General features: G+C 41.0%; 1 protein-coding gene across 10 annotated transcripts in view; it reads right to left on the bottom strand.

Moving 5' to 3' along the window:
- Positions 1-5,370: 5,370 nt before the first annotated feature.
- TMEM150C (transmembrane protein 150C) overlaps positions 5,371-25,110 on the bottom strand; it is an 86,330-nt gene continuing 66,590 nt past the window's right edge. For all 10 annotated transcript variants that reach the window (XM_037529921.2, XM_037529919.2, XM_037529925.2 and 7 more), the window contains 6 exons: positions 22,524-22,577; positions 22,368-22,400; positions 21,405-21,472; positions 13,635-13,762; positions 10,965-11,142; positions 5,371-7,540 (listed from right to left, as the gene is read on the bottom strand). In XM_037529921.2, coding sequence (XP_037385818.1) covers positions 7,332-7,540; positions 10,965-11,142; positions 13,635-13,762; positions 21,405-21,472; positions 22,368-22,400; positions 22,524-22,577 — 670 coding nt within the window. In that variant the 3' untranslated portion in view covers positions 5,371-7,331. The remainder of the gene's footprint in view (positions 7,541-10,964; positions 11,143-13,634; positions 13,763-21,404; positions 21,473-22,367; positions 22,401-22,523; positions 22,578-25,110) is intronic.

Below are 25,110 nucleotides of genomic sequence, written 5' to 3' on the forward strand. Positions count from 1 at the left end.
GGACACAATTCAACCATAGCAACAGGAATATGTCAGAATTTTTCAAAGCTCTTGTTTACCAAAGCATCTCATTTTCTACTCCTTCTACCCAAGTCTTTAAGTTAGTCTATTTGCCGCAACTATTATCCATTGCTGCAGGTGGCTGTGATGACTACATTAGCCTTTCAATAAATGTTTTTGACAAAAGCCTCTGAGTGACTGCCTCTCCACTGGCAGAATTCTTCTTAAGCTGGATAAAAGTAAGCCCTTTGAGCCAATCCTCAAGAGGCCACTGTGGATTGAACTGTCTCCCCAGTTCCTCTGCAATTCATGTGTTGAAGCCTTACTCCCCAATGTGATTGTATTTGGAAATAGGGCTGTTAGTAGGTAACTAAGATTAAAAAAAGTCATAAGGCTGGGGTTCTAATCTGCTGGGATTGATGGTTTTATAAGAGGAAGAAAAGACACCAGAAAGCCCTCACTGAAAACTGAATCCATAGGAACCTTGATTTTGGACTTTCTAGGCTCCAAAATATATGAGAAATAAACTGCTGTTTAAAAGACCCAGTTTGGGGGCCTCCCCTGGTGGCGCAGCAGTTGAGCGCTGGGCTGCGAGGCTGCCCTCAGCCTCTGTAGCGCCGGTTCGTTCCCCGGCCACCGGCAAGGGTCCCACAAAAAAAAAAAAAACAAACCTAAAAAAAAACACAAAAAAACACCCAGTTTGGGCCTCCCCAGTGGTCCAGGAGTTAAAGACAGTGCTATCAAGCTATCGCATGAGTTGGATTCCGGGCCCGGGCAGCCAGGGAGCAACCCACATGGTGCAGCAGACATCTCCTGCTTTGCCCACAGCTCCCCTCAGCAGTGTATTTCAGTAGATCTGCCCGTTCTGCTCCCCACTCACTCTGGTGAGTCCTCTCACCTCCTGCACCTCTGGCAAGAACCCCAGTTCTTGTATGCATTAAAAAAACTTAAAAAAAAAATAAAACACTCAGTTTGTGGCATTTTGTTATAGCAGCCTCAACTGACTAATAACTAAAAAACAAGTAACCGCAATTCTTAGTGAATGAGGTCCATTGTGCTGCTCTATCTGTTGATCTGCACCAGAAATGCAAGCTGTTATTTTCACTAAGTCCACTGAACTGGGAATGGGACCAGGGTATGTTAAAATACCACAAAGCACTCTGTTTTCACCAAGGTCAGCAAGTTATTCTTGATTAAGGATCCTTCTGGTTGCTAGTTAATGTAGCTTTTAGTTGCCAGAATTCTGAGAAAATTGCTTCTTTAGTTTCTGTCAGTCTGGGTTTTTTTTTTTTTTTTTTTTTTTTTGAGGAAGGACTTGTGTTCTGTCGTCATTGTCACTCATGTTATCCCACGTGCTCTTTTTGCACTCTGACTTTGACACTCCTCCCACCTAAAAGTGGAGGCCTACATTGCCTCGCCTTGACTGGGTGGGAGCTTATAACTGCTTCAGCCAAAAGAGGACACCAGAGGTGTTGTTTGTGCCTCTTTGGGTTAGGCTGTTCTAAAAAAGATACATCCTTTTCGTGCTTTTTGCAGAAGCTGGGGGTTGGACATTTGCTTTGGGGAAGCCAGCAACCATGCTGTGTGGGATCTTAAAATAGCCCATGTGGAAAGGACCTGAGGTCCCAAGCTGATGTCCAGTCTCCCATCTCCAGACATATGAATGAAATAACCTTCAGACGCTTCCAGCCTCTAGCCCTCAAATCTTCCAGCAGAGACTCCAAACATCAAGGAACAGAAATAAACAGTCTCTGCTGCGCCTTATCTAAATTCCTGACCCACAAAATATGTGATCATAATAAATCATTGTATTTTGCAGCTACATTTTTTGGTAATTAGGCAGCTACAGTAATTGGAAAAATCACCAAGTCAATCAAATGGTACCAAGATGTTGGGCAGACCTTTTCCTTCCTTTTAGCACACACTTAGGAACATCAAGATGGCCTCATATTCTTCCTGTCCCTCCAAACATTGGCATCTCTTGTCTTTCCAGATTTTCAAGTGTCCCCATCTTCCCAAACATCTAGACATCTCAAAATGTCTTTGATTTTTTTCTTCCCTTACACCTTCCATAGTCAACATAGTGCCTCACAGATTCCTCCAATTCCTAACAGCCTGTGCTTAAAACTCCAGGCAGTCATTATTACCTGCAGAATAAAATGGAATGGAATAGAAAGACTACCAGCGATAGGCATAGTACTTTCAGGTTTTATAGAAGAAAAGGGTAGTACTTAAAACTTTCTAAGTAATGATGTTTATAGATAGGATAGAAACATTCCCTATATTTTGAGAGAACTAGCTCTTACTAGGGCCATCTAGAAAGCAAATCAGGTCCTCCCTGGTGGCACAGGGAGCTACCCACATGGTGCATCAGACCTCTCCTATCTCACCTGCTGCTCCCCCTCAGCAGTATGTTTCAGTAGATTTGCCTGTTCTGCTCCCCACTCTGTCTCTGGTGAATCCGCTCCCCTTCTGCACCCCTGGGCTACATCCTTGTTCTTGTATGCATAAATAAAATAAATCATAAATAAAAGCAAATCATTGCCACTCTCTCTAGGACTTCTGGCTTCTGTGTAGACATTGTCCTTGTGTTTAGTCAAAGCCCCTTTCTTCCAGGTCCTCTTAACTATTCTGGTTACAAATCTAAATTTGGTTTACAAAAATTTAGAGGTATTAGGTGTTATTTTAATATAGGCACACCTTGGAGATACTGTGGGTTTAGTTACAGACCACTGCAATAAAGTGAATATCGGGGCCTCCCTTTTGGCCTGGGGGTTAGCGCTATCACCCCTACCCAGGCCAGGGAGCTAAACTCACATGGCGCAGCAGACCTCTCCTGTTTTGCCCGCTGCTCCCCTCAGCAGTGTATTTCAGTCAGTCTGCCTGTTCTGCTCCCACTCTGTCTCTAGTGAATCCTCTCACCCCCACACCTCTGGCTTATAACCTTGTTCTTATATGCCAAAAAAAAAAAAAAAAAAAAGCCACAAAGCAAGTTATTTTTTTTGGTTTTCCAATGGATGTAAGTTATATTTACACTCTATTAAGTGTGTAATAGCATTATGTCTTTTAAAAATATACATACCTCAATTTAAAAAATAATGTTAAAAAATGCTAAATCAGTCTTCAGTAAGTCATCATTTTTGCTGGTGAAGAGTAAAAAACACATCTGCGAAGTGCAATAAAACAGGGAATGCCTGTATTGACTGTCAGGTCCCTTAGTTCTGCTTTTTTACAGAAATAGTCATTGAGCAACTTCCATCCGTCTCTTCATCCTGACCCAGTCAGCATTTGTAGGGAGAGTTTTGATGAGGTAAGTGAAAAAAATCTGACCATGACTTACAGGGTCTGCTCAGCTTTTTGTCTTAAAAATATGATATATATTCAGTTTTCCCAGGTGAGGACCCACTTACCCCATGATTCTGTTTCAGAAGCAACATGAGAGAAAGTCAGGTACCCACACAATTTGCATGAAAATGACTTTAGGTTGTATTTCAAACTGGGGTGTTTAACATGTACATACTTCTTATATCTGCAGATATAAGAAGTAACCTTTTTTATAATCTAGACATTCCTCCTTAGGACACAGAAAGCTATTTGCTATGAGAAGCAGGACAACAATTAGAGGCTCTGAAATCTGACCACATTACCATTGTGTCCTAAAAGCCTTGAGCACTGAGCACTCATATTTGAGACTAAATCTTCAAAAAAAAAAAGGAGGGGGGAGGGTATAGTGGTGGTAAGGGAAGAGGGCAGCTTCCAGTTATTATTTTAGAAATATTTATTAAGAACTTAGCCAAGTGCCAGGCACTGTTCTAGGTGCCAGCTACATGACAGAGAAAATTCCTTGTAGGGCTTGCATTTTATGGATAAAGTGAGAAAACTAGTAAAATGTGTTTGAGAGTGTTATGCACATTGTAATCTTAACTAACCACAGAACCATGTTTAAAAAAATGCCAAAGGGCAAAATAAAGCTGAAAAGAGCAAAGTGCTGGGGTGAGCTTGGGGATGAGGGCTGAATTTTAGAAGTCAGAGAGGCCTCAGTGAGAAAAAATATTTGATTTTTAAAAAAAGATTTATTGATTGATTATAGAAGAACCGGGGTACATGCCAGAGGTGCAGTGGGGAGGGAGTAAGAGGATTCACCAGAGACAGAGTGGGGAGCAGACAGGCAGACTGACAAACACACTGCTGAGGGGAGCAGTGGGTGAGACAGAGAGGTCTGGTGCGCCATGTGGGTAGCTCCCTGGCCAGGGATCCAACTCAGGCCACAGTAATTATAGCGTGATAGTGCTGAGACTTAACCCCTAGGCCACCAGGGAGGCCCAAGAAGAAACATTTGAAAGAAGTTAAGGGAATTAAATATCTGAGGGGAACTCCAAGAGGCTGAGTTGGACTACCATAGTTTTAGTGTATTTTAAACTTTGTTGATCTGCATTTGATCCTCCAGAGATGCTCATTCCAAACATGGATTCCCTGGTCCTGGGCTCCTAGATGTATGCTGTGGTTATTGTTCCTAAGAGATTCTGTCAACTTGGTCTTTATTTATATGTTTATAATACAAAAATGTATTTGAGCTTTGTCTTGGCTCCTGCCCCAGAGGCCCTAAAACTTTTGGAATTTTCTGAGTAACAGGAGTGTCTGTTGTTCACAAGGAGACCCTTGGGTCACACCTGGGTTTATGCTAATGAGACCCCTTAGAGTGACCACCTCAGAATAAAGCTGGTCACCTGAAAGACCAGGTGATTGGACCTCTGACCCATCGATCTCTGGTAAGGGGGTGTGAGAGTGGTGCTGGAGATTGACCTTTATAAAACTCTTGAACAGAGATTCAGAAAGCTCCTGAGCTGACAGACACACCAAAATCCTGGCGGCCCCTGAGCCCCTTGACTTATATATCTCTTCCATTTGGCTCTTCCTGAATTACAACCTTTGTAATAAACCAACAAACAGTAGTGAAGTATTTTCATGAGCTCTGTAAGCCATTCTAGAAAATTTTCTACTTAAAAGGGAAGGGGGTGCTGTGGGGGTCTTCTCCCACCCCCAGAATTTTATAGCCGAGTTGGACAGAAGTGTGGGTAACCTAGGAACCAATGGTTGTGACTGGCATATGAAGTAAGGATGACCTGTGGTACTGAACCCTTAAACCTGTGATCCAGATGCTAACTCTGCATGGTATCAGTAATTAAACTGAATTGTAAGGATACCCAGTTGTTGTCCAGCGAATCACAGAATTGGTTGGTATTGAGAAACACCCTAGATATAGCCACTATTAAAACTGTGAAGTTCATTTCCAACATGGTGTCTGAGTTTACACAAGCTTCAGTAGTAGAGAAGAAATGTTAGCATAAGACACACATCAAAATAATGCACAAAAGAATTTTATTTAGTGGTCAGATCCCAATGAATAATGCCAGTCATTGCTTGATTCTGCTAAAATATGCTACAAGATACTCTTAAGAAAGTGTACAGTGCATCACCAAAGCTCTTTAATTTGGATTGTGTTGAGTGAAAGAAAACTTCATAAATCTTTGTTCTCTGATAAAATTTTTAAAATATAAAATGAAAAAAACCCAAAAGCAGTATTCAAAAATAATAAATGTCACCTTGGACTATTTACAATAAGATGCCTTTTTAATGGGAGAATACTCTGCTTCTTTTGATTTCTCCTTTGCCAGTATTCTCACGCCTCCCTCTGACCCTTATTCACAATTTCTTAGACATTTTCATCTCACACGAAAGTCACCTTGTATTTTCTCTTAATCATCTTCGAGCTTCCTCTTACTCCTTTTTTTTACCTTTACATTACTAATACTTCTATTCAACATTTTTTGAGCACCTAATATGTGCCAGGCACTGTGTTAGGAGGTGGGGATAAATACGGAGATGAAAAGTCATAGACCCCTCCTCTTCAAAAAGCTCAGACTTTGGATTGAATTTAGAAAACAATGTTTTTCACATTTTCACAAATCCCAGGCTCCTAAAGTAAATTTGGTGACTTCTTGAAACAAAGTGTACTCACAGAGGGCAAACTGCCCCACTCCAACTATCTTGAATTCAGAATCCTGCTCTTTCTATGAAGCATGAGCTCAATAGTTCAGGCCTAGTGTTTGAGTCCTCAGCTCTTAGAGGCTGGGACTATATGTTAGGCAGCAGAGCCACCCCAATTTGTTTTGGGAGGGGAAGGTAATCTTTTAATTGGCTTCTACAAATTCCAAGTATGAAAAGCTCTTAATCCATAAAATAATACTAAACTTAGGCTATAGATACATATTAATAAAGTCTTGCAACAAGATGCTCTAAAATTCCTATCTTTTATAAATGTCCAAGAGGAGCTCTTTTATTACCTCCACACATAATTCTGCATGATTTTCTGCAAGCATTTTCTTAGCTTTAAACACCAGAAGAACAAATTAAGCCTGCAGGTGACCTTTTCTTTAAAAATCTTGGTTGAACCCAAATAAGCTCAGCTCTTGCCTGTGATCTACATCTTTATCCATGAAGCCTCGAAAGACCCATGGTAGTTACTTGAAGAAAAAAAAGAAGCAAAAACTGTACTCAGCATACTATGGAAGCAAAAATGAAACCAGATCCTGGCCACTCCCATCTTGTTCCATGCTTGGCATACCATGTCCCCACAAATATTCACATTTGGAAACATTTTTCATTCACAGTAAATCAAATTCAAATCATGGTGATAGGCTTCGTTCTCAGCAGTGTGCAGCATGTTCTTCCATGGAATCCACACAGCCAGCCACTGGACAACGATGAGAGTTTTTGTGGGAAAGTTCTTTCCTTGATCCTCTTCTCTGTCTTTCCGTAGGTTGTGCAGGGTCATATCTCTAAATGGTTTCCTTCATATTAGATGATACTCTATCCTTTCAAGAGTATTAGTGCCGGATTCAGAATTTCCTGATGAGCTGGTTCCAAGCCCTTTGGAACTGAAGGCAACTTTAGGAGTTGGCATTATTCCCATATTACATTTGGCCTGCCCTATGCTATGGTAGGGTGATCCTGTCTGAAATATGTGAGGAGAATGAGAAGAGCAGGGTGACTTGGGAGAGGGGAAGAGGTCATCATGCACAAGTTTCTTGCCCTGTCGTGCATATATTTTCAGTGAAATAGTGTGTAATTTGACACATAGGGCTTGTGCTTTTTCCGTAATATCTCGCCCTGAAAAGCTTTTTTTGGCAAATGTGGCCATGAACGTGTGTGTGTGTGTGTGTGTGTGTGTGTGTAAAACATGTCATGAGGTTATGTGACAAGTCCTGTGAGTGTGTCCTGGCCCCTCCCCTACTCACACCCACCTCACCACCAAGAAAAACTAATGGGTTTTACACCTGGTCGGTTTGATATTCAGAAGCTTCAGAAAGACTTTCTGAGAAGCTTAGGAAATTCTCCTGGTATTCAGAACAAACAATCTCGTAACGGTAATGCCGGAACTCCACAGCTAAGGTGCCAAAGTAAGACAGGAAGCACATGACCAGGCCCCACTGAACCCTGGCTGCATACATGTGGATGCCTTGAGCCATGAGGATAAAGTCTGGGGAGAAGCAGTCAAGGAAAGTACCCTCTTGTCAGCTCCATTAACACTGGGCTCTTTTCAGAGCTTCCTGGTGGCGCAAGGGGTTAAGCGTTAACACTATGAAGCTATCTGCAACTACTGCAGCATGATTTCGATCCCTGGGCAGGGAGGTGACCCACATGGTGCAGCAGACCTCTCCTGTCTCACCCGCTGCTCCCCTCAGCAGTGTATTTCAGTCAGTTTGCCTGTTCTGCTCCCCACTCTGTCTCTGGTGAATCCTATTACCCCCGCCCTTGCACCTCTGGCCTGTAACCGAGTTCTTGCATGAATAAATAAATAAATGAAAACCACTGAGCTCTTTTCTGTCAGAGACAAGGACAAGTTGTAGGAAAAGTCTGGCTCTCCAGGGACAGCAAAAGTTAACTTGACAGTTTGTGTTAAACAAGCATCTTCCCTAATCATACCTGACCACATTGTTAAGCTCTTATTATCTGCCAGACATGCTTTCAGGTGCTCACGTAAAATCCAATGGAATCCTCCCAACAATCCTATTATTACCAGTTCTTCTAAAAATGGGGAAGCTGAGGCCAAATGAATCAGTAATGGCTGAGGTGGCACAGGTATTAACCAGTGGAGCTGAGATCCAAACACAAGCACTCTGATTTCCAGATTATGCACTGAACCACTACAATGTCTAATAAACTATGAGATGAGCAAGAGGGTGACAACTCAAAGTACTTAAATGGCCAGGAAAATTATCTTACTAAAAATCATAGCAAATGGGGCCTCCCCGGTGGCGCAGTGGTTGAGCTCTGGGCTGCGAAGCTGCCCGCAGCCTCTGCAGCGCTGGTTCAATCCCCACCAGCCAGCGAGAATCCCACATGGCGCAGCAGACCTCTCCTGTCACACCTGCAGCTCCCCTCAGCAGTGTACTTCATCAGTCTGCCTTTTCTGCTCCCCGCTCTGGCTCTGGTGAATTCTCTCACCCTCCCACACTTCTGACTGTACCCAGTGCTTGTATAAATAAATAAATAAATAAATAAATAAATAAATAAATAAATAAATAAATCTTTAAAAAAAAATCATTGCAAATGCCTATGGATTCATAGTCATCGCTCTATCTGCGGAAACAATGTTGAACATTTCAATTCACTACCTATTTCCACACAAGCTATGCTTGTCTGCAGCACAATATCTAAGTGGCCCCCCTCCCTCTTCAGTCTAGTTTTCACTATTGTCTTTCAGACAATACTGTAGACACAAGTTTTACATCTGTCATGTTAAAATTTTCACCCAAATGAAAATAAACAATTAAAAAAAATAGCTGGATGAGGGCCTTCCTTGTGGCGCAAGGGGTTAAATCTCAGCACTATAAAGCTATTGCCAGCCAGTGCAGCATGAGTTCCATCCTCATCCAGGGAGTAGCACATGGTGCAGAAGACCTCTCCTGTCTTGCTTGCTGCTCCCCTCAGCAATGTATTTCAGTCAATCCCTCTGCTATGCTCCCCACTCTGTCTCTGGTGAATCCTCTCACTCCCCCTCACCTCTGGCCTGCACCCCAGCACTTATATGCATAAATAAAAATAAATCTTGAGGAAAAAAATAGATGAGACCCCTCTGCCTGAATATATATACACTTGAGTATGTATATATGTTGTGTGTGTACACACACAGCACACACACCACACCAGGATATGTGAAGGAAAGTGCTAAGAAGAGAAAGGTTCACAGCATGTTTTAGTGAAAGGCCAAGAGATTAAGGATGAAATAAATTTTCTTAGAAAAATCAGAAATATCCCTTTAGAATTAGTTCTGTCCTTCTAACTTAGACTTGATATAGGGAAATTTTCAGAGAGCAAGAGTATACAACATTAGCCAAACTTTGTACTCCTGACAGTCCTGAAGGCATTTACCTAGGAACTGAGAAATGCAATTGTTTAGAAACAACATAGATCAGAATTGTTTGGTCTGTGAACACTCTTCTGACTGAGGGTTTAAAATATTGTCAAAGCAATATTAACTTAATAAGTTAATGGGAGAGGAATAAACTTCAAATCTTCTACTAACAGTTCTGAGCTTTTTAATCAAAATGTTTTAATAGGTTGGTAGCAATAAGCAAATTTTTTAAATTTGAATTTCAAGTCCTGAAGTGCTCTGTAATGTGACTGCAGACTTTCAGAAAACCACAAAATGATTGAAAAACAGCTTTTTCAAGAAGAAATAAAAGACACCAAATACTCTACCAATGAGAGAACATCTCTGAACGCTATATGATTTTATATTTAAACTCTCTCTAAGATAGGATGGTGTAATGGCTAAGTGGTCAAGAACCGAGCCCAAGTTTAAATCAAGATCACCAACTATAAGTGCTTCACTCGCCTTATCCAAGTGAGGATAAAGGCAATTGATACATTTAAGGTACATAAAATAACACCTACTTCATTTTAAGTGCCCCATAAATACTGATTATTACATGGCTGAACACTCATTACTGTGCTAAGTATTCGGTCTACCATCCAGGAACCTATTTTCTTCTCTGGTTTCCAAAGGAGGACCTATTGGATTGGTGATTACTTGGCCCCACTGAATGAGTGACTAGTATGATTAGTGGGACTAGAATTGGCTGGATTCTATGAGACCATACTCTCAGTAAGTAGGGTCTATGTTCCAACCTAGGTTAGTTGCTCTAGAATCTCTATGAGTTAATCTCACAGTGAGGCATTCTCCTCCTGCCTTTCTGGGGGCTCTAAGGTTGTTACTGGGATAAGATGAATTTCAGGTGTGTGAGACAGGGCATTCTCCTGGCATTCTTTCCAAGCTTACCATGAATAAAGACTGATTTCTTTACCCCCTCTCACTCTTTGTGTTTGTCCTGCATTGCTTTAAACATTGAGAAGAGGAAGGGAAATGAATAGCATCTCAAAATCTCAAAACTATGTGTTTAGGACAGCTATATACCCACCAGTAAATTAGCTCTTCAATTTGTTTTCCAGAAGTCTTACTGATTTCCCCAAAAGATATAAATTCATTCCTTGAAATTAACTGTTGAGTTAAAAAATGAAATAATAGGACCATCAACAAAGTCACAAATGAAAAAAATGTTTAAGACGGAGGGAAAAAAATCGCAATTCTCTTTGGGCTATGCATTCTATGTTTTTCAGAAAGGGAAACAATTACATCACAAATGAGGATGCATGATACCCTTCCTACAGATTGAACCAAACAATCTTGAGAAGGATTGTTTTATTTTTAGTTCTCCATTTTGGCAAATCAGTCTGTGAGTTTTTGTTTTTATACCCATTTACTTTTTTGTTTTGTCTAAGATGCTGAGATAATCTCACAGTATATATACCCTAGCCACCTGGGAATGGCGATTTTCTCATCTTACAGACAACTTAGCTGTGTTTTAATTGGCAGAGACCTTTCCACACTCAAAGGATACAGAGGACCACACAAAGAGTAATAGATGCTGAAAGAATAACTCGTGGAATTCCAACTTTCCGCCCTTCATTCTTGATGTTGACTTTGAGTGTCAATGCAGCCTGGATCCAGCAGGTCAATGTGCCAAATCCAAAGGTCAAGGACGTTCCGACATTATGGATTTCTTCATCATTAGTGAGCTATAGGATGAAGAGGTAATGATGTGTAGAGATTCATATGGAAAAGACATGCCAATGAATTATTATTATGAAGAAAAAATAAAAGTGATAGCCAAGAAATGAGATGACAGATTCTGGAAAGATTAGAGTCCTTCATCTCCATTGGCTGGCTCTTTTTATCTGTTCTTAATTGGTTTGAATGCTGAGGTGAAGGAAAATACATAGTTCCCCGAAGGCCAAAATATTTGTTTAGAAAAACCATGCAGGCAATGGTAATCTACTCCTTTAATTTATTGTCCAGAAAAGCTTTGAGGAAAAGGAAAAAGCAGGCAGGTTACACAAAAAAAGAGAAATGTCAAAGTTTCTACAAGCATGTACCCACTTTGGTTTCCAGATTGGGAAATAAGATCCAGGATCTGACTTTATTAACTGATTGAGGAGGACCAATTCTAAGCAGGTCAAGACTTTATTGGCATAGGAAGTAAATAACAGATGAGTTGGGATTTACTCGAACAAACTTAGCTTGTCTATATAATGTGACCAACTCTATTAATGGGAATTTTTTTGTATTGCTTTCCTGTTACAATAAGAAAACTGCCATATCTGGAGACCCGTTAATGGGCAACATTGTTGGAAGATCCTTGGTCAAGGCTTTTAGAGAGTCAACAGATTCAAGAAGACTCACTGTGTTATTTCATTGGATGGAGGGGTAGAGACATAAACCAACTCCTTATCCACTGATATTTTTAAATGTTTCTGTCACTTAAATACCCTTTAGTAATTACATATATTTTAATTACACATATGGGAAAATAATTTACTGTTGAAGAGAGGGCCTTTAAAACATTGCTTGACATTGTTGTACACAATGGTTGTATCAAATCAAAGTTATATTTCCCTTTTGTAATTTTCCCTTTTTTGATGTGCAATTATTTTCCTCTTCACTGCAAAAAGCCACATTTTCCTCTTAGTTCAAAAGAAATATTTTCAAAACATAATGTTAAATAATGATTCCTCAAAGCAAATATTACTTCTAGGAAGTTGGTTTTCCATGCTGTATAGTATATTCATTTGTTTTTTTAACCTAATTTTAAAAATAGATAATATTGTTACAGTGTTCAAACTTTCAAAAATGATTAAAAGTTAGATCTAAAAGTTTGTCTCCTACCCCAAATTCTTACCACCTCAGTTTCTCCTCAGGCCATTAAATTTGTGATTTATTTTCCATGCATTCTTTGTAGGTATTCCAGAAAGTGTTCTTCATATGTAGTGCCATCATTCATGGTTTTGAAAACTTGTGGTTCACCAAAAACCACCTAATCTTTGAGATTCTTCTTGGACTTAGGTTAGGAACAAAAAATTATTCATTGACCATTGTCTAAATTTTGGATGGGAAGAATGATAGTTATTGAGCACTTTACAACATGCCAGCACCTGCAGCATGGAGAGGTAAGTGGGAGAAAGATTCCCACCAAAATCTCAATAAAGAATGCTCGGTACTCTATAATTTTGGAGCTTAACAGGATAAACTCTCAAATATTTGTCCTAGCCAAAATGTTCTAAGAATGCAGCTTTTTTGAGTCTAACTTGATATAGGATGAGACCTAGAATTGTTAGAGGAATTGGTGGAATTGCCTATTTGTTCAAATGAACTGTCAAGTCAAAAATAAACATTGAGTTGTTACTATGTACCAAGAGAAGTCTCAGGAAGCAAGTTATTCTGGTTCAGTGAATTTTTAAGGCTGAGGTTTAGAACAAAGAGTCTTAGAAAATCCGCTATCATACATTCTTAGATGTCTATACCATTTTTGATTTCACACAGTAGACAGAAGAGTCTGGAATGGTGATTGACTGCAAAGAAAAAATTCCTAACAGAGATAGATAACTAGGTTGGAGAAAATCTGGGAGAGAGTGGAGACAGAGGAATCGGATAAGTATTGAAATAGTGCAAGGGTATCTATGTCTATTTTACAAATGATGTCATTTAGGTTAAGAGCTGGGGTTTAGCAAGGGAAACTATTCTTAAATGTTGTGATCTTGGGCTTCTAAGTTTCTGGAAAAAAGAGTTAGGGTTAGTATATCCTTATACATTTTGGATTTTCAAACCTGAATTCCATGTAAACTTGCTAATCTGAAATGCAAGCTTTTACCCAATAAGGATGTTCATAGTTTATAGAAGGACAATGACCCCATTAATTTTCTAGAAAGGTATATTAGGATACAATTTACTATAGAAAAAAGTGTAAAGCACTTTAAAATCCTTTGCAGAAGTTATACAGCCACTTCAATAGTTACTTGTGCACCCTCACATGTGAGATGAGAACTTAGGTAATTGAGGCAGAAAGACCATAAGGTCTGGCAGCAAGAGAGGTTGTGCCTCTTAGGAATCACTCTTTGCATTTTTTGTTTTTGAGGTTCATTCAGAATTATACTTCAGAGTGACTATATGTCAGAGGCTATGACAATCATATAGGTGAAGTATGACATGAAGGTGAAAAGGCCAAATGAAGTACCTGAAAATTACCAAGTAAGGTCATTCCAAAGGAAGCCAGACACAGTGCCACCAATCCACTAATATTCAGCCACGGATTTAAAACCTTTGGTTTCAATTGTATGAAGCGCAGTACAGCCACCACAAGGGCTAGGAATAAAACAAAATGTTAAAATTAAAAATTTTAAAGCATACACCCAGACCATGAGGCAGAATTCTAAGGCTACAATGTGCAAAATTGAACTTTCATCACAGTGCATTTTAAATCTTTGAAATGACACACAATTTTTTAAAGAAATTCTTTCATGTGATGCACATAATTATTTAGCCACCTAACCTGGGAGAAGCAGAGAGGAACTGAAGCAGCAATGCTGTATGTTATTTAGCTGATATAAGGATGATAAAACTGTCTTTTTTTTTTTTTTGCATAGATGACCTGGAGTATAGGCCAGAGGTGTAGGGGGTGAGAGGATTCACCAGAGACAGAGTGGGGAACAGAACAGGCAGACTGATTGAAATACACTGCTGAGGGGCGCAGCGGGCGAGTCAGGAAAGGTCTGCTTCGCCATATGGGTTGCTCCCTGGCTGGCCGGGGATCGAACTCGTGCTACAGAGGCTGCGGATTGTGTCATAGTGCAGTGCTTAATCAACAGTTGTGCCACCAGGGAGGCCCCCATTCAGGTTTTTTTAAAGATATATTTTATTTATTAATGCATACAAGAACTGGGGTGTAGGCCAGAGGTGTGCAAGTTGGGGGAGAGGATTCACCAGAGACAGAGTAGGGAGTAGAACAGGCAGATTCACTGAAATACATTGCTAAGAGGAGTAGCAGGCGAGACAGGAAAGGTCTACTGCACCATGTGGGTTAGCTTCCTGCCTGGCGATCGAACTCAGGCCATTGTGGTGATATTGCTGATTCTTAACCCCTAGCCACCACGGAGGCCCATCCATCCAGTTTACTTTTGCCCAAGAAGATGGGTGCCAAGGATTAGGTATAAGGACAGGTAGATATTAGTAGCAAGATTATATTAAATAATGTAACATTGAATATTGAAAATTATAGAAGAGTGAGGCCAGCAAATCCCCAACCACATCTCTCCCACTTCCCATTGATTTTACCTAGAAATTTTCATTGCCAAAGGACAAAGTTAAGGGAGTTTTTTTCCTTTTTCCTTATTTTTTTCTTCTATCTATAGAAGAGTGGTAATCATTTCATAATAAATGTCAAGCTGTCATGCTTTATATCTTAAACTTATGATATATGTCAATTATTTCTCAATAAAACTGGAAAAATTCAATTAAAAAATCATACCAATTATATTAAGAAAGCTCAATTCTTCCAAATGATATAAATCACTCATTTTAAAAGGCCACTCTATATTTTGAAACAGTCATTAGGGAATCTGAAGAGAAAATGAAGGAAGTTACCTAGATTTATATCTGACTTCTAATAGTAACCTTCAGAATGGTTCATTCTTTTTTTTAAAAAAAAAAAAAAAGATTATTTATGCATACAAGAGCTGGGGTGTAGGCCAGAGGTGAGGGTGTGTGTGTGTGTGTGTGTGTGTGTGTGTGTGTGTGTGTGAGATTTTCCAGAGACAGAGTGGGGAACAGAACAGGCAGATTCACTGAAAGCTGAGGAGAGCAGCAGGTAAGTCAGGAGAGGTCTGCTGCGCCAATGTGGGTAGCTCCCTGGCCGGGGATCAAAATCATTTCGCAGTGGCTGCTGATAGCTTCACAGTGCTGAAATTTAACCCCTTTTGCCACCAGGGGGGCCCAGTATGGTTCATTCTTAAGGCACTAGCCAAAAAATCCCCTTTGATTAATTTGTTTTTGTGCAGGCTATTTTCATATTTCTACAAAAAGCTAGGAGAAGTTATTCTACAAATGATAAAGAAATACTTGTAATTTATGTAAACTGTATTTATATATATGGAAATGCACTTACTACTTCCTAAGACAATTTATTTTGACATTAAGGTTTAGCAGGGAAGATAATTAAAAATTCAAGAATTCCCCTATTTATACAGCAATTACATAGGTAATCATTTACTAAAGGTTTTGCCTTCATTGCAGGACATTATAAGCAGCTATTAATAAAGAAAAGTCATCCGTAAATTTGCATTTCCCATGTATACTAAATTCCATAGTTTCAAGCTACGAAGTTCAATTCAGTGAGTTGACCTTCTGTTCTAAGTACTTCTGCAAAGAGTGACAAATAATTTGACTAATACTTGGATTTTGAAAACAAAATAGGAATAAACCATAATTTATGAAATCTTACATTGTTCGGTCTGTTTAGCTTTTAGTATATTTATACTTCAGTTAATGCCCACTTTGATCATGAACTTGTTATAATTGAGTTGACACAGTTTGTTAACCTACTGGTTTGAGGGACGTAGTTAGCAGTTATAATTTAGCTGAAGTCATAATGACAATAACTATTTTAGAGGATAAAAAAATAACTCCAACTTCATATTATTTCTTTGGGTGGGGCTGGGGGAAGAAGTGGGTAGCAGAGAACTTCAGCATAAGCACACTGACACAATGTGATCACTAGATAAATAAGTCATTAGATTAAAATCAGAAACTTCAGGGCATCCCTGGTAATGCAAGGGGTTAAGACGCAACCTATGAAGCTGTCCGCAGCCACTGCAGCATGAGTTTGATCCCTGGCCAGGGAGCTACCCACATGACGCAGCAGACCTCTCCTGTCTCGACCACTGCTCCCCTCAGCAGTGTATTTCAGTCAATCTGCCTGTTCTGTTCCCCACTCTGTCTCTGGTGAGTTCTCTCAACCCCCCACACCTCTGGCCTGTATCCCAGCTCTTGTATGTATAAATAAATAAATCTTTGAAAAAGAAAAACAAAACCAGAAACTTCAGAGCACTATGGGAAATTAATTAATTAAGTGTGGATATGAGGGCAGGATGACAAAATACCAAAAGAGCACATTTAATTTTTTTTTTTTAAATCAACAAGTGAAAAGTATTACTCTGGGAACTTTCTGGTTGTCACTAGTTTGGAGGGATAAGACCATCAGGGCACCAGCACAAATTGCTGCCATCACAGACACTGAAACGAATCTCCACATTGACGGGTCCAGTCAAGCTATTCCACTCCGCCAGAGGAGTGTCTGTTACCCATGGTTGCCAACAAGCACGGAACCTATAACATCTCCTGGTACCAGCATTGCTATTTATTATATGGATGATAAGTCATTTCATCATAAACTTATGATTAAATTAAACAGGAAACAGAATCGTATGAAAAAGGGACTTCAACCCAGTACGCCTGACTTTCAGAACTGCATTCCAAACACCATACTTAGCCCTTTAACTTTAACTCCATTACTAATCAACTCAGACTAGGGAGACTTTCCTTCTAAGAGAGATTCAGTTGAGTTTTTAAGGTGGTGGGAATAATAAATATTCTGGTCCTTGAACCAGAATTTTTTTTTCTTTATTTATTTATACAAGAACTGGGGTATAGGCCAGATTCACGGGAGGGTGAGAGGATTCACCAGAGACAGAGCGGAGAACAGAACAGGCAGACTGACTAAACACATTGCTGAGGGGAGCAGCGGGCAAGACAGGAGAGGTCTGCTGCGCCATGTGGGACCCTCGCTGGCCAGCCGGGACCGAACCTTTGCTGCAGAGGCTGCGGACAGCTTCACAGTGCGGCGCTCAACCACCTGTGCCACCAGGGGAGGCCCTGAACCAGAATATTTAAATGGAGGCTGATTCAAACTGTTATGAAATACATTTTCAACCAATTAGTGATTTAGTTATATTTTCTTGAAAAAGACTTCTAGGCAGTAGTGTTTTCAAAGCCATCATTATATATTTTAACCAATTTTGACCACATTAACATTCTGATCAACAGATATATGTTTTAGTTGCACTGAAAATTTTAGATATTACTAACAATTTTAGAGAAGACTTTTTAAAAAAGATTTATTTTATTTATTTATGCATAGAAGAACAGGGATGTAGGCCAGAGGTAAGGGGGGTGAAAAGATTCACCAGAGACAGAGTGGGGAACAGAACAGAATACACAGAAATACTATTCTGCCAAGGGCAGCAGCGGGCGAGACAGGAGTTCTGCTGTGCCATGTGTGGGTTAGCCCCCTAGCAGGGGATCGAACTCAGGCTGCAGCAGTGATAGCTACTATATAAATTATAAATTATAACTTAACCCCAATGCCACCTGGGAGGCCCCATTAGAAAAGATTTTTAAAACCCACTCTTTCACTGTTTTTGGTATTTAAAACAGCCTTTTGCTATAAGAGGCATCACCAATTTAACATCTATTTTTAAAAACCACAAATATTAGGATATTGCTTATTTTCTTTATAGATTTTTATATTGAGATTGATTGGGTTTTTAAAGTTCAAATTCAAAATAGTAGCTCTTCATTGCAGTTCAAAACTGGTATCAAGCCAAATTCTTTGTCATTTTGCTTACTTTTACTATTTATACATCAGTAATTGCTATTTATGACTGCAGTAGAACATAACAATCGATATGTTTTGGGTGAAGGAAGGGAAGCATGACTGAAATCATTCAGGTGACTGAAATCATTCAGCCATTAGCTTTATTCTCACAACCTCTCCAAGGCAGAAAATAACATTCCTTTCAAGAAATTTCTCTTAAGTCTTCCTCCCTGCTGTACCACCTCTCAGGAAAAATAAAAGTGAATTCAGGAAAAAGAGCATAACTAATTCTGTAAAGAAAATTATTTCACAGCTTATCTTTGATTCACCTGTCAAAAAAGATAAAAGATCTTTGCTAACTAATTATAATAAATGCTACCTCAACTCATTTGGGGACTACAAATTATAAGCTTAACAGCTGCCAAAAAGCAGTAACTTTTTGGAAGTCTAGAATGTTTCTTAAAGTCAGTTATTTATGCTACCTACAGTAATAGTCTGAAGTTGGCAGGGCAGCCCCAAGGAGGCAAAAACATTCACAGTATAGAGTGAGACTCATTAGTAAATGGATTCTTCTTTACTCCTTGAGTGAAAACTAAATAATTGTTGGTTTACTCCCACTGAAAACTAATTTTAATCAGTTTGTGTCTTCCAGATGGCGCTAAAAATGATGAAAGATAATAAACACTGGATGTTGCAATACCTTAGAGCAAGAACTAGTAAAAGCTTAATTGCTTCTTGGGGGAGCCAGGGGAGGACTGGAGAAATCAGATAATGACAAATGTCATCTGAAGCAAAGTTTTCATTACTTTGCTCTCAGAAATGCTTTTGTAATTAGTTAATCATAAGCTTTATAACTGGATAAATTTGTGAACCATGCAAATTAGTATTTTTTTAGATTATACATTAAAGGCTACTGGTAAATAATAATTTGTCTCAAGAATATGAAGGAAAATTATATATGGCTTCTGACACATTTACTGGTTTCTTTAAAGCCCTGAGGACAGACAGCTTTCTAAAAGGGCAACATCCTGGATGTTGTGATTAAATGACGTAGTATTTGCAAAGTACTCAACAATTGTGCCTGGCATATTAATGATTGTCATTAATGATTGTTATTATTGCAACCATGGGTATGATCATATGAGTGTGTGCCAATCATATGAGTGTGGTGAGAGGGCAGAAGGTCTGGGAAAGGATCCTGTCCCAGAACTTCAAAATTTACTCCTGGAGTTGTGTGCTCTATTAAATACAAATATCTCCTAAGTAGTCATTTACGTCTTGTTATGAATAAGCTTATTTGATCTTTCTGAAGAGCGTGTCAAAAGTTGGGAAAAAGAGCAAGTATAAAGCTCCTGGCAGTTCTGAGGCTGAAGGAAGTGAAGACAAAACTTGAGTGAGCAGGCCTCGTGTCCAGGTGCTCACTCCCAGCTCTAAATGCATCCTTCCTCAGACCTTGTGACTATTTGAGATGTGAAAATCCTGCCTGCCAAGGGTCTGAAGAGAAGAGCTTCTTTAAAGATTCAGTAACCCCCAGCGCAGAGCGTATCTCACCTTCTCCTGAGTGCTGGTGTAGCAGCCCGTGCTTTCCAGACACTTCCTGTGAGGAGAGTGGGATATGCTTTGGAAGCCTGGGTAGGGGAAGGCTTAGACCCAAGTACTGTTAGATCCAGGGAGGAATCTTTTCAACTGCAGCGAAGCACTCCAATGTACTCCTCTCTGAACCTCACAGGTTTAAGAGAGGGCTCTGGGCCTTTCAGGGAAAGTTCTTCAGTTTCTCACATTTTGAACCTTTGAACACCTAAGATCCTGCCCATGTTACATGTTGGAACAACCATCTCCCTTGATTTTCCAGTGAGATCTAAGGGCCTTCTCCTACCCTGTAGCAGACATTAAAAAAGACATGTAAGAGTGAGTAAGAATCCTCTTGAGAGAAGTTATAGGTCAAAGAAATAACAGGTCACCTCTTTGGGATCAGTGCCACAATGACTGAATGTTCCCTCAGTAATAACACCAGTGTTAACTCTTACTTGCAGTGTAAGTCTCAACATCAAAAGAACCATTTTCAGAAAACCATTGTTGAAAAACTTAGCTGTCACTGCTCACTCCCCACAGCACACCCACAAAGTTAGTTTGCCTTTTGAAAGATAAGAGGAGGGACCTGACCATTTCACTTGAGGAATGGGCAGATAGGGTTGAGTGGGGAAAGAGGACATGACTCATTCTGATGACCCCTTAGACTAAAGGGAATAAAATAGTAAAGGAAGATCTTAGGCCCTAAACGAAAAGTGGGCAACTGGGGCCAGGCATGAGCACAAAAGATGTCTTTATTGTTTCACCCCACATTTCCATTTGACAGATTAATATATATATATAGGCAAAGGGAGCACATCACCCTAATGTTAATGCTGACCTTTAGATTTAAAGACAATATCTACACAATCAATATTTATCACAGAGGGACCTGCCCCGGTGGCACAGCAGTTGAGCGCTGGGCTGCGAGGCTGCCTGCAGCCTCTGTAGCGCCAGTTCGATCCCCGGCTGCTCCCCGGCCACTGGAGGAGGGTCCCACATGGCACGCAGACCTCTCCTGCCATGTCCGCTGCTCCCCTCAGCAGTGCATTTCGTCAGTCTGCCGGTTCTGTTACCCGGCTCTGGCTCTGGTGAATTCTCTCACCCTCCCCCGCTTCTGACTGTACCCAGTGCTTGTATAAATAAATAAATAAATCTTTAAAAAAAAAAAAGAAATGATAATCTTTATGTTAAAAAAATATATTTATCACAGATAAGAACCTGTCTGCTGAAGAGGGAGGTAAAGACAAAGTGGGGAGGGGTCCAGTGGCCTAGGGTAAAGGACTATGGTGGCTTTGGTGATGGGTGTGGTGTGATATACATCTGAGGTGGTGCAAACTTATTCCCCCGAATCATATACAGTGTTGTAAACCAATTAAAAAAAAAAAGAGAGAGAAATATTTATCACATTGCCTATATATATTTTTCATCCTTGCCAATGAAGGAATAAAAATGGCATTCTTTTTAAAGCAAACATACTACACAATACTACATTTCATGCAGAATTTTATGGCACATGAAATATATTATTTCATGCAGCAAAAGAAGTAAAGTAAAAAATAGATTAAAATGACAGAGATGGTAAAGAAAGAGAAAATGTATGGTAAGCAGAATGAATATAAAAGAATTTATGAGAAAAAAAGACCCTAACAACAAAAAGCTACTTTCAGCATATTGACATGACAAATTATCAAGTAAGCCTACCATGCTTTTGATGTGGGTTTGAGATAATTTAAAATTAAAAAGAAATGTCGCAAGCACATAAAACATTCTCTGCATTGTTCTTACCTAGGAAAGCCGCCATGTTCATGACTTGACTAAACACGCAGCTTGCAGGCGGGTCATCACCTGCAATACTTGAAAAATACTTAAAATTTTATTATTTTTGTATTAAAATCTATAAACTTTTGCAATGAACTAAGTGTTTGTTTCCCCTCAAACAGTCATATTTTGAAATCCTACTCCTAATGTGATAGTTTGAGAAGGTGAGGCCCCTGGGGGTAATTAAGTCTTGAGGGTGGCAGCCTCAAGAAGGGATTGTTGTCTTTATTAAAGAGACCCTCCTCCCCCAGAGCCCTCTCATCCTCTTTCTGACATGTGAGGATACAATGAGAAAACAGCCATCTAAACACAGAAGAGGGTTGTAGGGTAAGGTAAAAGCATCAGGCTTTTCTGCCCTCACGCCATTAGGATAGATGAGGGAACCCTGAGGTCCTGAATGCATGCCTGATGGTTGGCACGAAGTGGGTACACCTAGGCTGAGAGACTGAGTTTATAAGGGCGGCATCTCGAGGATGCCAGATGAAGCCAAGAACGAACAGAAGCCGAGAGAAGAAGAGAAGCAGAGAGAACGCCAGAGAGCCCAGATAGAGTGAGGATTTGCTGGGGGCTGGGAGGCCTGCCAGCCTCCCGGCCCCCCAGCACCCCTCCCTGCCATATGCCTGGTAAATCTAAATAAAAGACCTGCAAAAGCCACTGAGGACTCTGACTCCTCCTTTACCCGGTCTGCTGGATCCTAGAAAACCTGCTCAGTGCCCTGTCCTGCCCTTACAAGGGTCCTCACTAGAACCCAACCATGGTGGCATCCTGATCTTGGACTTTGTAGCCTACAGAGCTGTGGCAAACAAATTTGTGTTGTTTATGAGCCCTCTCTGACCCCGGTCTCTGTAACTTTGTTAGAGTAACAGGATCTTAAGTCCCATCCCAACTTTTCCTAAGATTCAACGAATTAGGAGCAAATTACCAATTTACCTTATGTATGGCGCATGCTTCACACCAGGTTTCCTGAATAACAGAAAATGCAGAAACTCAGTTCAAGTAATGGTCATTTGTGGCAGTTATCCCTCACTAGTAGCAGAGTTTTTGCTAAGTCTATGAATGAATAATGAATTAATCAGGGAACGTTACCTTTCAGCTGAATTTAATGGGAAAATTTTGTCATCTTCCACAGCTATAAAGTATCTATGAGGAAAAAACAGTTAAAGTTTATAAAACAAAATAATTTTTAAAACCAGGAATCAAGTTTTTCAGTTTTAAACCACATAAATCATATTAATTTTTTTCAAACTGGAAAAATAATCTCTTAATACATACAATGCTTTGCCTATAAACCATCCAGCTCTATGGAAGTCAAATATTATTATTATTATTTTTTAAAGATTTATTTATTTATGCATACAAAAGCTGGGATACAGGTCAGAGATGGGGGGGGGGTATATGAGAAGATTCACCAGAGACAGTGGGGAACAGAACAGGCAGATTGACTGAAGTACACTGCTGAGGGGAGCAGTGGGCGAGTCAGGAGAGGTGTGCTTCGCCATGTGTGTTGCTCCCGGCCACCAGAGGACGGTCCACATGGCGCACAGACCTCTCCTGCCACCTGCTGCTCCCCTCAGCAGTGTACCCTGGTCCCTCTGCCTGCTCTGCTCCCCACTCTGGCCCTGGTGAATTCTCTCACCCTCCCGCACTTCTGACTGTATCCAGTGCTTGTATAAACAAATAAATCTTAAAAAAATTAAAAAAATTTCTTTTTATATACTTTTTCTTAAATTTTATTAATTTTTCAGTCATTTGCACATCTCTATAATGAGGGTACATTTACACAGCTCCAAATGTGCACATGCCTCACACACCCTCCACCAAAATGCTCTCATTTTCTTGTGAGCCTGTAGGGTAAGGAAAAATGTCAGGCCTTTCTGCCTTCCCGCCATCAGGATAGATGATGGATCCTTGCGGTCCTGAATGCATGCCTGATGGCGGGCACCTGGAGTAGGGTGTGGGCATAAGTAGATGGGATTCACCTGGGCTAAGACTGGGCTTTTAAAGGCGGCATCATGGGGACGCCAGCAGAAGCTGAAAGAGAAGCTGAGAAAGAAGCAGCAGAAGCCAAGAGAGAAGCAGAGAATGCCGGAGAGCCCAGATAGAGTGAAGACTTGCTGGGGGCTGGGAAGCCTGCCAGCCTCCCGACCCCCCGGCCCCCCAGCACCCCTTCCTGTCATGTACATGGTAAATCCCAATAAAAGACCTGCAAAAGCCGCTGAGGACTGTGACTCCTCCTTTACCCGGTCTGCATGGGATCAGAAAACCTGCTCAGTGGTCATTCCTGCCCCTACAATTGGCGTAAGTTGGCAAGATGATCCATGCAGACGGGTATGGAGCCCTCCGAAGACCTGGAGGGACCAAGGAATAACAGACCGTTTGCCTGTGATAGTGCTGGAGGTGTCATGGCGGCCCAGGAGATGGACGAGGTCTAGGAGCTACAGGACGAGACCTTGTGTGAAGGAGATGCCCGAGAGGACCAGCCAACGACCCCTGAGGCAGCAAGAAATGTCAGGGAAAAGAGGACCACGATTCGGAGCTCGCCGGTGCTGATGCAGGGAGAGGCCTGATGGACTTGGACTGATGGACTTGGACTGACAATCCTGCCAGAAGGCAGAGGAACTTTGGCAAGTTAAGTTTTTGGGACCCTGGGGCAGAATGCTATTGTTTGTACACCCCAGGAGATGGGAGTCTGGGCTTTGATGGCCAAAAGCAGCCTGTGTATGCCCAGCTGCTAGGCAGGGAGAAAAGCCAACTGAGATGGCAAAAGCTGGTGCTGATGCTAAGTTTGGGAAGCCCTGAGTGGCTGTTAAGCACCAAGTAAGCTGAGGAAGGCCAGTGAGTCTCGTAAAATCACCTGTGGGTGATGCCCTGCTCGTTCTCTAGTGAGGGTGAGGAGCTGAGGAACCTGTCCTTGGGGGACGGGTGGGGAACGTGGCCTGGGGTGGAGCCCAAGCTGAATGTAGAGTTTGGATCCAAGGATCCCCGACCCATGTGCTTGTGCAGTGGGTTGGCCTGAGTGCAGGGGTCTGCGAGTCGCATTGGTGGCTATGAAAGCCGAGCGTTGGAGCGACTGCAGACAGAAACCCTGAGGGTTGGCGATTACCCCCAACAGTATAGAATCGCCAATCCCAGAGTGAGTGCATCCTGGGGGTGGATGCGGTGTGTGGCTTGTAGTCGAGACTACAGCCAGAGAAGGCCAGGAAGCCTGACGGCTCCTGGTGTGTTACAGTAGATGCCGTGAGTGATTCCCCTCCCTCGTATGAGCAGTGCCTTGGGCAGCAGATTTGGTGGCTCATCTACTGGTACCAATAATTGTCTTTTGCCACTAGGTTGGGGCCCTGCCTGGACTTATTTGTGTTCTGTTGTATTTTGTTGTTATATTGTGATGTATTTGATTTTGTGGGCCATGACTGCATTGTTTATATTTGCTAAGAAAATTGTATATGTGAAGACTATATGGCAGAAAACCCTGAGGGGGTGGACTGTAGGGTAAGGAAAAAATGTCAGGCTTTTCTGCCCTCCCACCATCAGGATAGATGATGGATCCTTGCGGTCCTGAATGCATGCCTGATGGCGGGCACCTGGAATAGGGTGTGGGCATAGGTAGATGGGATTCACCTGGGCTATGACTGGGCTTTTAAGGGCGGCATCACAGGGACGCCAGCAGAAGCTG

Source organism: Talpa occidentalis, unplaced genomic scaffold, assembly GCF_014898055.3.
Source record: "Talpa occidentalis isolate TD23 unplaced genomic scaffold, MPIMG_talOcc4v2.1 talOcc4.6, whole genome shotgun sequence".
Taxonomy (NCBI): Eukaryota; Metazoa; Chordata; class Mammalia; order Eulipotyphla; family Talpidae; genus Talpa; species Talpa occidentalis.